The 13,796-nt window shown below is 38.1% G+C and overlaps 1 protein-coding gene across 1 annotated transcript in view; it reads right to left on the bottom strand.

The window, feature by feature from the left end:
- Positions 1 to 13,796, bottom strand: part of LOC149551996 (DNA-directed RNA polymerase V subunit 1-like) — a 383,310-nt gene that overhangs the window by 346,538 nt on the left and 22,976 nt on the right. The window contains exon 5 of the mRNA XM_089787485.1: positions 2,176 to 2,274. Coding sequence (XP_089643611.1) covers positions 2,176 to 2,274 — 99 coding nt within the window. The remainder of the gene's footprint in view (positions 1 to 2,175; positions 2,275 to 13,796) is intronic.

The following is a 13,796-nucleotide window of genomic DNA, read 5'->3' as shown; positions in this document are numbered from 1 at the left end:
TGTTCATTTGTTTGCTTTTGATCCATGTGTTGAGGAGTTGATGGCAGACAGGTTTGGTCTGGGCTCTCATTTTTTCTATCTACCGTGTAATGACTATTCACCATCAGCAGTGCATGGGTGTTATGGCTATGAGACAGTGGCCAGTGATCTGCAGAGTTGTGTTAACTGCAGTAGATGTACAGTGTGTGGATTCTCTATATTTGGTGTCGTTTCATGTGGGAGTGGTCACCATTGTAGCAGAGTTGGAGTGTGCATTCTGCATAACACGGTGGGTTGTGTGGATGGTATTTATTATGTTGACAGTTTGGGTGATCTACTCTACTTTGGGTCTGATATTTCGAGAGTTTGTGCCTCGTGGGTTCCTGACTGTGGTAGTAGTAGATTTGGAGTTCAATTGCACAATGATTCACGATTCATTCATGGATTCCTCTTGGTTATATTTCAGAGGTTGTTGCAGGAGCCTACGTTGATTGGCAGTAGTATAGTTCATGACTACATTTGGGATCCAGGTGGAGCGACTGGTTTGTTATTCGGCCATTGCTTGGGGACAAGCAATTTCAGGAAGGGCGGACTGTAATGTCCCCGTTTTGGCTGACATCGTTTTGCATGCCGGATCAGTCTATCATGGACTCTCGTAGACTGGTGGTTGTGATGAGAGTCATTCTGACGTTTATTTGAGGATTGGATGGTTTATTATGCTCTTGGAGATATTATTTTATCATTACTTTTTATACGTGGCCTACATGTTATAATTTTAAGTTGAGATTGCACTTTTTATTTTATAAAATTATTTATTATAAAAGTGCATTATAATGGGATTTTATAATGGATGTTTCTAGAAGTTCTTAGTAACTTCTTAAAAAAAGATGCTTCTACAAGTCCTTAGTAACTTCTTAGAAAAGTAAATAAATAGAGGGCTTGGCCTGTCATTTGGAGGGACGAGAATTGAAGATTCTACTACCATTCTCTTTGAGCATTTGTGGCACCATCCAGGTCTGCAAATATTCAGCATAATCCTTGAGACCGATACCTCTCAAGAGATTGCATAATTGAGGAAGTGAAAGACCTTCTGAAGGGTTGCACTTTGGAAGTGGTATTCAGCTATTTCAAGTTGAGCTTAATTTGTATACTCAAACTACCTGAGGGTTTGAGTTTTAAAAAGCAAATCTGAAAAAACCAGTCTGAAAAAGCAGGTCCGAAAAAGCAATCTGAAAAAGCAATCCAAAAAAGCAGTTCGAAAAAGCAAAGCGAAAAATAAGATCTGAAAAAAGCAAGTGAAAAGCAAAACAAAAAAAAACAAAGCAGAAAGGCAGCATTGGAGAAAAATATTGCAGCCATCTACAATCAGGTTCTTTTGGATATTACATGCATTTTTCTTATCATTTAGATGCATATTAGGAGGTAAGGCTATAGGTGAAAATTGTAACAGATTTAAGCATTATTCATGCGGATGTAAGCCAAGAGTCTTGGCCATTTCATACTAGCATTGTAGTTGACATTTTATGTGCAATAAAAGAGACAAAAGTAGTTGGTCGGATATAGTGTAATTGAATATATATTTATCATTCATGATCAACTTATTAGTTTGCATGCCAATTGTTTGACAAAATGTCAATTGGCTGTAGGTTCTCTTTTTTGGCATAAATAATGTTATAATTTTGCATCCCAAGTGTTTGTCAAAATTACTAGTTGTTGTAGCTGCATATTGCAAGTAGTTTCAGTCACATATATGCATTGAATATTGTCAAAATAAGTTGCACATTCATGTTAGGTCATTGTTTAGTCAATTCAGAGTCTTCTTGCAAGCATTCTTATTGATGCTAAGTGAAGGAAAGAGTCATAAAAGAAAATTGAAATTTTATATCAGTCATATGACCCTTGTATGCAAAGCGTTTTCTTGAACCTTTATCAGCATTTTGGGATCAAATTTGAGCAGGGTCATTACAGAGATTGTATAGAGAAATCAAGAATGAAAGGATTTTAAAAGTCGAAAATAAAAGTTACATTTATAAGATATTATTTGAGAGTTAAATTCTTGTTTTGTTAATTAAGTTGCAATCTTTTGAGCATATAAATAAAACATGTTGTCGAAAACGGAACAAGTTATATACAAAAAAAAAAACAAAAAACTTCCTGCATTATTTAATGGATTAAGCTAAGAAATCATGCATGTACCTTTGACAGCTTGAAATGCTTCGAATTTTGTTTTTCTAAATTCTTCATCTTAGAAGAATTACGAAGACTTGGTGGAATTAAAGAACATAACAATGGGTCCTGCGAATGAAATATTGGAAAGTTAAAACAACTGTATTATCTATTCAGTTAGCAACTCATACAATCCATGTCAAAATATAGACAGTATATAGACAGTATAAGAAGTTTTGAATTTTTTTTGCTGAACATATCACATGACAATAAACTCTTACCTTTGGAACATAGTTAATCAAATTAGAAATTCTTCATGATAAAGTACACTTGCAGATCTCGTTCACATAATTAGATTCAACTTTCAACTTTCCATTGAAATGTAGATTCAATATTTGATGGACAATACCCAGTCTAAAAGATTTGCAGTTTAATTTTGTTGACTTAAACCCATCATAAACTAATAGTTTGAAAGAAAGATAATGTCATTGGAATTATAAACATCACTCAAAGATGCTCAATGTTTTCATAGTTGTTCTTGTATAAGAAAACATGGAAGAAAAACTATTCCTTGTATTTTTGCCACAGAAAACCATTTATATTAATTATAAAGATGTCCTTTTACCAAACCTTCTAAATGCCATTAGCCACTAGGAAATAATTACAAAAGCCCATTAAGAAGAAAAAGAAATACTTTTTATTAACATACAAATACTAACCATGGTTATGTACATGAAATGCTTAAAACTATGTTTACTTTTAACATCAACAAAATCTATGGTATTTACATTAACAAAACTGTAATAGAATTTGGCAAAACCCAATGCTGAATTTGATCTTCTTGATCAAGAGAAATATTAAGCTCATTTAATATTACCTAAAAAATTGTTGTGTATTGACATTCGACTAATCCCTAGAATATGATTTTTTAGTATTTTATTTTCTGCAAATTAAGAGGTATTTAAATGTTCTATTCATAACTTCATTGGTAATTATGATTGAAAATGTTTTTATAATTTTAACATGCATCATATTATAAATCATATATGTATGAATCCATACACATACTATATTGATTTCCCTTTTAGCCATCTCAATTTCAATGTCAATTTCCTTTTTCTTCATCATGTTCGTCTACACATAATTTCAAAGTTTCTTAAATATAATCTAAACATTTAAAGTTACCTTCTCAACCCAGATTGCTCCTGCTTCTCAGTAAGCTTGATAAGTGCAATTTTTTTCTATAACAATTGACTTTATCTCTTTAGGTATGATCTTGGTGGTGGTCAAAATAGTTGCACCAAGGAGTTGAGCAGTTGTATCAATAATCAATTTGCTACATGTGTTTAAAGTGCTAATCTGTTCTTCCAATTGCTCCCTAATTAATTCATTTACCCCATGCAGTAAACACGTATCGCCGAGAGCTTTCCGGAAAGCCATCCCACATGTTCTTCCAAGTTTGTTTTATCATTTAATTCAATGCCAGAAGATTTAATAATCTATTATTATGCCACTTTATTATTAAAATGGATATATTAAATTAAAGTAGATTAATAAAAGATGCGGAGAAAAATAATATGAAGAGACAGGCCAAAGAAATTGTAGAGTCATGGAGCTGTGTTACAAAAGGGACTTTCAGAGGCTAATTTTCTTCATGCTTGGATATTGGATTGGATTTCTGATTTCTCTTGGAGAAATTTGGGAAGCTTCCAGCTTTCATTTTCTGAAAACAGAGGATGAAAAACCTTCAGGCTTCTTGGTGGATTAGACTGAAGCCCAGTTCATTTTTAGTGGTGGATTTGCGATGGAGTTCACATCTGTGTTTCAGATCCATTTCTGGTTATCCAATCTAACTGTTAGCTTTGTATTTAAGATTGGATTGTTATTGTCTTGTTAAATATTAAAATGCAATAACATTTCTGAGAATATTTTATCTAGAAATTTGATGGTATTTGTTGGTTAAACCTGAAAGCTATTGCATAAATCATCTGTTTACATTTCTGAAAATATGTGTGATAATTCTGGAAAATATCTGGACTGGGATATTTAAGTGGTACCAAAGCATTGTATCCTGCCAGCCTGCAGGGTTAAAATTTGTAAAAATAGAATATTTACAAGTCGGTAATGTATTTACCTGGTTTGAGAAAGATAAATTTTTAATATTCAGATTATTAAAATTATGCAGCATACTTGTTCTTCACGACAGAGGGCAGATATGGTGTTGATTTCACTGACTGATGATACTGTTTTTATTATTGTTGTGAGCTTCTCCCTTATTGCCTATGGCACATATTGCTATGTGAATAATTAAATTGGGAACGATTAATAATTGGAGATCAACATTTCCCTCATTGGTATTAAGTTCCAAATAATATTTGATGGGGCCAAATTTAATCTTTGGCATGAGAAGTATGGAAGCGAAGGTAAATTAGCTCGTATTATTTAAATTTTTTGACACCATTGTTAGCTATGCTAAGATATCATTGTAACCTGCATAAGGCTCGTGCTATATATTTGAAGCAAACTTTTTTTTTTAATAAGTTCCTTAATATTGGTAAGAGGCTCAATTATTGTATTGTCCAAACTTTATAAGAGGCAGCGAAAATATAAGATTTAGCAGGACAATATAATTTGAACCAAATATTTATTACAATAATAGATAAGACATCTATTATTAGTTAATGGTTATCTTGTAAATATCTTTAGCTTTAGTTTGCTTTCGTTTTTTGCTTTCTCTAGAATAGAATGTTTCTATTCTTTACGATCGTTTCGTAAGGAAACATCGTCTCATTCTTTTGTATAAATTGACCTTTCGGTCTCTGTTATTAACATGCAAGTATTTACCAATTACCTCGTAATATGGTATCAGAGCTAAATACTTAAATTTTTTAGTTAAAATTTATAATTTCTTCTTGAAATTATTTGTTTAAATTTTTCCAAAATTATTTCAGCTAATTTCTCTAAAACCCGCATAGGGTTTTCGGCCTAGAGAAATTCCTGAACTCGGGTCTGCAACTCGCGTGGGTTTGGCGTCCATTTTTTTCAAGGTTTGGCATCCATTTTTTCAGAGTTTGGCGTCTGGTCTGCTCGGTTCAAGAAGACTAAACGATTTTTCCTGCAAAGCACGATTTTGGCCGCCAAATTTGTGACTGGTCTTGGCCCGCGTTTTTAACCCACATTTTTGGTGCTGATTGAAGCTTGACCGGAGTTCGATTTATCATACCTCCTCATTCTCTCCACTGTAAAAGCCCTAACACCTGAATCCTGATCAAAATCGGCCATTTTTTGCCCTACAAAACACCATTTTTGTTGTTTTTGACCTCTTTGGTCGCCAACTGCTTTTTTGCTCGAAACCCTAATTTTTGGGGTCGAAAAAATATTTTGTTTGCAGATTCTTGGTGGGTTTTTCGAGAGCTCAACTGGGTTGTCCGTTTTTTATGGGTGCCTCGATTTTCGAGCTAGCGGATCCAAAAAACGACAGCAAATTCTTTTTGGGTTTTTCGAGCTCTCTTCTGGGTCATTCTCTGATTCTTCTGGGTCTTCCGTATTTTTGCCTCGAGGAACGTGCCTTCACAAATTTTCACAGTTTTTCATTGAAAAACGTGCCATGGCATCTCTGACAAATATTCTGCTCGAGCATAATTCCAAATTCAATGGTCGCAATTATGGAACCTGGAAGTAGCGCATCATCGCAATCCTCGAATATCGAAACACCGCTCAACTTGTTCTGGGTGTTACGCAACGTCCGACTTCTCCAGGTCCTGATCAAGATACATGGGATTTGAATAATCGAGAGGCAGTAATGCTTCTCAAATTATCCGTGGCTAATGATCAGCTTTCTCAGATTCCATCCGGGAAGACAACTGCCGAAATCTGGACACATCTCAAAGGTCTTCATGAGACTTCCGACAAGAGCAGAGCCTTCTTTCTGAAAAACACTCTGTTTTCTATTGTCATGGATGAGCGCACCTCGCTCCAGGCACACCTGAATCAGATTCAGGAAATCCGTGATCAATTACTTGCCATCGGTCGCAAGATGGAGGAAGCGGATATTGTGGTAATCACTCTTCGGAGTTTACCAAATTCTTATGAGCATTTTATCGAGACTCTCAACATCACATCTACTGGTGTTGATCTAAAGTTCACTGATCTCTGCACCCTGCTACTTCAACAAGATCGGTGGAAACAACAGTTCGGTAGCAGCTCCAATTCCACCTCCACTGACCAAGCCTTTGCTGCGAAATCCTTTCAGAAGGATAAGGGCAAGTTTCAGCAACCATCTCAGTAGAAGTCTTCTGCTCCAGCATCCGATGGTACCAAAAAGAAGAACATTCAATGCATCTATTGCCACAAGTATGGTCACATGAAGGTTGCATGTCGGAAACGCTTAGCTGCCCAGTCTAAGCAATCAGGTTCGCAACCCAAAGCGAACAGTGCAGAGCACACTGAGCAGGCGGAATCTGCCTTTTACACCTTCATGGCTAAAAGACCCGCAGATCATGTGCAGTCATCTGCCTGGTACATTGATTCAGGTGCCTCTCGACATTTCACTCACCGCAGAGACTGGTTTACTGACTACCAACCTTATTCAGATTCTGTTATCTTTGGTGGTGGAGAAGAGTACACGGTTGTTGGTAAAGGCAACATTCAAATTCAGTCTGTTGGGAGGAAGCTCATATTCCTTGATGTGTACTACGTTCCAGGGATGGAACTAAATCTACTCTCGGTCAGTCAGTTGCTGCGACATTCTCCACATTTGGCAGTCACCTTCAGTTCACATCAGTGCACCATCACTGATCGGGCGACTAAGTCTACTGTTGCAGTTGGTCTTGAGGATCATGGTCTTTCCAGACTTACTGATTCTGGTGATTCTCAGGACTTAGCTATGGCTGCTCGGCGATCTTCCATCAGCACACTTTGGCATCAGTGATATGGGCACTTAAATGTGCATTATCTCTCACAACTTGCTCGGGATGAGCTTGTTCTTGGTTTGCCAGAGATTCAAACCCAACACCTTGGAGTTTGTGACGCATGTCAGGCTGGGAAGCAACATCGCACACCTTTCCCCAGTGGCGATTCTTAGCGAGCTTCTCAAGTACTTCAACTTGTTCATGCTGATATCTGCGGCCCTATGGCCACTCCTTTTGTTCTTGGGTACAGGTATTTTCTGTTGTTTGTAGATGATTTCAATAGAAAAATGTGGGTGTATTTCCTTAAAAAGAAATCCCATGCATTTACTGTATTTCAGAGGTTTAAACCCTTAGTTGAAAAAGAGTCTGGGAAATCTATTATTACTCTTAGATCAGACAATGGGGAGGAATTTTGTTCTAATGTTTTCTCCAGCTTCTTGGATACACATGGCATCCAACGCCAGTTCACCACACCCCACACGCCATAACAGAACAATGTAGTTGAACGCCGAAACAGGACAATCACTGAGATGGCTCGTTCCATGCTCGAACATAGACATGTTCCGAAGCGTTTTTGGGCAGAAGCAGTTAACACTGCAGTTTATCTGTTGAACCAGTCACCCACAGTGGCGGTCAAAGGTAAAACTCCGGAAGAGGCCTGGTTAGGTCGCAAGCCCAGAATCAATCATCTGAAGGTTTTTGACTCTCTTGCTTTTGTTTGGATCCCTAATGCTTCATGCACCAAGTTGGATGCCAAGAGTCAGAAACTGATGCTTGCTGGATATAGCAGTCTTCACAAAGCCTACCGCCTTATTGATGTTGAGACATCTCGTCTCATATACAGCCGCGATGTAGTCTTTGATGAGCAGCGAGGACCATTCATGCCTGTTTCTCCTGTTCCTGATCCAGCAAACCAGCCTTTGCAGGCTCATGATTTGGGAGTTCGGCTTCCATTAGGTCCACCTGATGGGAGGGCTCCAGTAGCTCCTACAGCTCCAGTCCTGCCAGTGATACCTGTACAGACACCTCCGGCTTCTCCTGCAGGATCAACTCGTTTTGAAGATGCTTCACCTGAGTTTGATCCAAATTCTTCTGATGAGGATCCTGCTGATCAAGCATCTTCTAGTACTACTGGTGGTCATTCTCCTCTTCGGCCTAAGTGGTGGGCTAAGACACTTGCTAATCTTCATGATGATGAGCTCATTGATGGGAGAACTGCTCGGAAAAAGAGCAAAACTACAGATTCTGTTAACTTTGCTCTTATGGCCAACATTCACAGTGTGTTTGAACCTCAAACATATTCCGAGGCTAAAGGAATTCCAAAGTGGGAACAGGCCATGCAATCTGAACACCAGAGCTTGCTAAAGAACAACACTTGGGTCCTTTCTGATCTTACCCCATGGAAGAAACCCATTAGCTGCAAATGGGTCTACAAAATCAAATACAAATTAGATGGTACTTTGGATAAGTACAAAGCTCGTTTAGTGGCAAAGGGCTTTTCTCAGCGTCAGGGCATTGATTATGAGGTGACCTTTGCTCCTACTACAAAGATGAGTACCATCAGATTAGTCCTAGCCATGGCAGCACAGTTTGGCTGGAAGGTCCATCAGATGGACGTAAAGAGTGCTTTCCTGAATGGTGATCTCCATGAAGAGGTCTACATGACGCAGCCTCCCGGTTTCAAGGTTGCTGGTAAAGACCATCAGGTTCTCAAATTGGTAAAAGCTCTCTATGGTTTGAAGCAGGCCCCTCGGGCATGGTACATCAAGATTGATACGTACCTCAGTGATCAAGGCTTCAAGAGGAGTTTTTCAGACTCAAATCTGTACATGAAGACTACTGACAGTGACATCATCCTTCTAGTTATCTATGTGGATGATCTGATCATCATTGGCAGTTCGGCATCTTTGATTCAGGGAATCAAACAACACTTATGCCAGTCTTTTGATATGACTGACCTTGGGTTCATGCATTATTGCTTAGGTGTTGAAGTTTGGCAACAGTCTTCTGGTATATTCATCTCTCAGTCCAAATATGCCAGGGCCTTGTTAGACAAATTTCGAATGCAGGATTGCAAACCTGCATCTACACCTATGGAGAAAGGTCTCAAGTTATCAGCCAAGTCTGATTTTCCTTCCGTTGATGATACCACGTATAGGCAACTAGTAAGCAGCCTCATCTACCTATCTGCTACTAGGCCTGATATCAGCTTCGCAGTCAGCTATATTTCACGCTTTATGACAGCTCCTAAGGCTGATCATTGGATGGCAGCAAAGCGTGTGCTTCGTTATGTGAAGGGCACTTCTGATTATGGACTTCTGTATTCTCGGAGTTCTAATCCTAAACTCAGTGGGCTCACAGATTCAGATTAGGTAGGCTCTGTTGATGATAAAAAGTCAACATCTGGATATGTGTTCAGTTTGGGATCCGGTGCAGTCACATGGACCAGCAAGAAGCAACAGGCAGTTTCTCTCTCTTCTACAGAGGCTGAATACAGAGGGACTGTTAAGGCAGGATGTGAAGGTGTCTGGCTTCGTCGGATGCTTGGGGATATGCAGATGTCACCAGTAGGACCGACTACTCTGTTTGTTGATAACGAAAGCGTTATCAAGTTAGCACGGAATCCAGTCTTCCATGAACGAACCAAGCATGTGGATGTTCATTGTCATTACATACGACAGTTGGTTGAAGACGGGACTATAGATCTGCAGTATGTTCCTACCACAGATCAGACTGCAAACATTCTCACCAAGCCTCTTGGTCCTGATAAGTTTGTCAAATTCAGAGGACAGCTTGGTGTGTTAGATAGATTAACCATTAAGGGAGGGTATTACAATAATAGATAAGACGTCTATTATTAGTGAATGGTTATCTTGTAAATATCTTTAGCTTTAGTTTGCTTTCGTTTTTTGCTTTCTCTGGAATAGAATGTTTCTATTCTTTACGATCGTTTCGTAAGGAAACATCGTCTCATTCTTTTGTATAAATTGACCTTTCGGTCTCTGTTATTAACATGCAAGTATTTACCAATTACCTCGTAATAATATTTCCCAACTACTATAAGGTTCGAGTATATATGAAGAAGTAAATATTTGAGGTTGCGGTGAATAGCAAACGTTTCAGAATGGAGAAATATGGAGAGTTGTGACTTCAATTGAGAAATGGGACACTCTGCTATTCGCAGAAGGAACGACGGAGTTTCAATGGAGTATTCACGCTAATACCATATATCTCTAAAGAAGAATAGTTCTACAAAAATTGATTTGATAAAAGAAAAACCCAGATTGGAATATCACATAACAACAAAGACAGGAATTTCATTTTTTTAGGATGCAAAAACATCAATAGGGTGTTGAGCATAATCAAAGACAGAATATCTATATGGAAGGCTTGACAGTTTTAAAAGACCATTCATCCTACGTTTATCAGCAATTCTCTCTTGTTGGATAAGTCAACAGCTTGAGGATATTCTCAATAGAGGTCATTGCCATGGCATTCCATATTCCAATATTTGAAGCATGAGTTCATCAATTGGTATTGGACTATATTACCAATCTTAATTTTATCAGCTTCCTATTTATGTTTGAATTGCTACCATTGAATACATTCGTTAAAGTTGAAGAGCTCCTATTCTAGCTTGAGACTCCACATCTCTCTACGTTTGGACTCATTTGTGACAAGCTATTGTTTAGACTCTTTCAGTAAGTTCGGCATTAAAGGACTGGAGACAGTTCATTTTTCCCCCTGTAATATTAGAGGGTTGTATATTGATCGAAAGGGATAAATTAACCTTTGAGATTGTGTTCGTGAGCAAATTGCAAATTGGGAGGTTTGAACATCAATAGAAAACAGTTGTTAACAGATTCCTGAAGCATAGATACAGAAGTAGCGAGTAGATGGCATAGTCTATCCGCTTCATAAGAACACAATGCTGCCTGGAGGAGTTTGTGACCTCTAAAGTCTGAATTGGTTCATTTGCACATCCAAGCCATGTATTTGGTAATTCACTGAAGGGTTAGTTTTCTGTATTCACAAACCATACACTCTGCTGGGTATATTCTGTGATGAAGGAAAGTTTCAGTGATTTTTGTGAGTTCTTTTGATGTTGTAAAGGAGTCATTGTTGCATACTTGGTGCAAACTAGATACAGCTTATAGGAAATGTTGGTGATATATGTAGTGTGTCATCTGACACTAACAGGAAGACATGGTTCGAAACCAACTTTCTAGTTGCTGAGATCCTAGACAGGAGCCATTTTGTCGGGCCAAATGCAAATGTGATTAGGAATGGTTGTGTCCACAGGTTTTCTACTTAATCATGTGAATCATATTGCCGAGAGCTGGATTTTGAGACATCACAGTGAATATATATGGTGGCATAGCTAACCGTTGGTTTGCGGACAGAATCTTCTTAAAGGTTAGAGGATTGGAAAAACTGTTCATATTCTTTTGGTGATGTTGTTACTAAATAATAATCTGCAGTAAAGTTTGAATTTTACTTGTGACTGTTGAACACTTGTAGTAAAAGCTTAACTTTAGAAGGCTGATGTTTTCACTTAAAAAGAGTTTATTGATGTTGATCGAATGCACTCTGTTACATTATTTGAAAGTTTAATTGAATCTGAGAATAAGAGTTTTATTCAAATGGTGTTATTTGTATGTACATTGTAAACTTCTGCTTCACTTTGCTGAGAACGGCTTTCCTAGAAAGATAAGCTGTGGAATGTAGACTTGGGTTCTATCAAGTACAGGATTACAATTATTGCTGTTATAGTAATCAAAGTTTTGTAGCAATTTTATCCTAATGTCAGACATGTTATGATCCAAGCGAATGGGTTTGGAAAGACAGTTTCTAAATCCAATTTTATTATTCACAACTGCAACTAAACTGTTTGACAGAATGTCTCAGTAGTTGTGATTTGTTAATAAGTGGTCAGAACAGGGGTAGCATTTTTCTAAGTGGTAGCACGCATCACATTTGGGAAAAAAATGAATATAATGGGAACTCTGAAACATAATTTTGTTTCAAAAGAATTTAATAACACATTCAATGGCAATCAGCTGTGGGACTTGCAGAAAGAACAAGAAGTGGGCAATTAGCTCTATCTAGTTGGTTTGCAAATGGAATCTGTGAAGTTTCTTGATGTTCTTCTTCCTTACTTGGAATAACTAGAAACATTGTTGTTGGTAAATTCTATATTGTACCCGTTGTCGAACTGTGCAATGCTCCGGCAACGTTCCAGAGAATTATCCCACACATATTTGATAAAATGTTTGTTGGAAATTTTTAAGCATTTTTGGATGATTGGTCAATTTTTGGCACAGAGGATAAACATATAACGGCACTCGGAGTAGGTGTTGGATGTGAGACTGTCTTGGTGGATGCATAGAGAGCTTGGGAGGAGCTGACCATCCAGTTGGAGGCAATAGAGCGACACTTGCCTCAGTGTACCCAGGCGTTGGAAGTAGAGAAGGCGCACGGGTGGCTATCAAAGTCGGATTGGCTAGGGAGACAGTATTGTGTTAGCAGAGGCTATAGATGCAACGTGTTTTGGAGACCAATTTGGTGCAAGCACAGAACAAATGTGAAAGTGGTGTTTGTTTTTCTTCCTCTCTTCTTCAGTTTCTTGGAGTTGCTCGTTCGTTTGTGAGGTAGGGTTTGCATTTAAAATTCTGTTTTAAAGGTTTTAGTTTCAATTCTTGCTTGATTAGATTGAGCTTTCTTTTGTTCAATGGGTTATTCCGGTTTGGATTCCACATGCATTTTCCTGTTTCTTGAGGGTTTTAAGTGCAATTTTATGAACAGAAATGCTGGCCGTTTTTCTGGGTTTTCTCGAAAATTATTTTTTATTAGATTTCTGCTTGTTTGAGCCTATTTTCTCAATGGGTTTTCAATCTTATAATTTTCGGTTAAACTTTGGTTTTAGGCGGAAATTTACTAAGCTGAAATTTTTAGTGTTGTCCAAATTTTGGACATTTTAAGCACTGAATGGAGTTGGAGTTGGTTCATTGCTTGATTACCCAATCCACTCTCTTTTGTCTTTCTGTTTCACCCTTGAGTCTTTGCTTTCTCATCCAACCCTAGTTCTATATTCATGAGCATGGCGTGCCCTGTCACGTGCACGGTTTCTTTATACGTGCCTACCGAATCTTGAGAGATTCTTACCTCCGAGACGTGCTCCAATGAGTATTGGTTTATCATGAGGTTTGGGGTGAGAAATTGCATGTCTTCGAACACTCATCACTTGGTGAAATAGTTAGGTATGTATGGGTAAAGATGCGAAGTGGCCTTTGCTGCAAGAACCAACACAAAGCGGTTGGGACAATTGCATACGTGAGGTGTATACTTAATAAGATCAAACTAAATAAAATATGGTTACTTAATCAACACACTATTTGGGAATGTTCGGATCGTAATTTGGCGTGTTACCATGCCTAGGGATGTTCGGAGCGTCGTTTGGGATGTCACGTGCCCACACTCCACTACAGCCCCATCATAATATCTTAGAGGTTTTGACCAGGACCTGATCTATGCATTGTCTCAGATTGTTTTCAGTCCTTGTTACTGCTTGGCGTGTGTGTAAGCCATATGTGACTGTTCTCTACTTGGTCGGATCTTTATCCCTTCAACACGCAATTATCTTCATTACTGCATTGGACCAATGTACAGACTTTCTTTGGTGTTGTTTGTTCACTTGACACCTTGTGTTTAGGCACTATGAGTTCTCTTGTAAATTTTTCT

This window comes from Cupressus sempervirens, chromosome 6 (assembly GCF_028749045.1).
Source record: "Cupressus sempervirens isolate cs-2001-9-10 chromosome 6, ASM2874904v1, whole genome shotgun sequence".
NCBI classification, from domain to species: domain Eukaryota; kingdom Viridiplantae; phylum Streptophyta; class Pinopsida; order Cupressales; family Cupressaceae; genus Cupressus; species Cupressus sempervirens.
The sequence above is the reverse complement of the archived record's forward strand: the minus strand, read 5'-3'. Positions and strand labels throughout refer to the sequence as shown.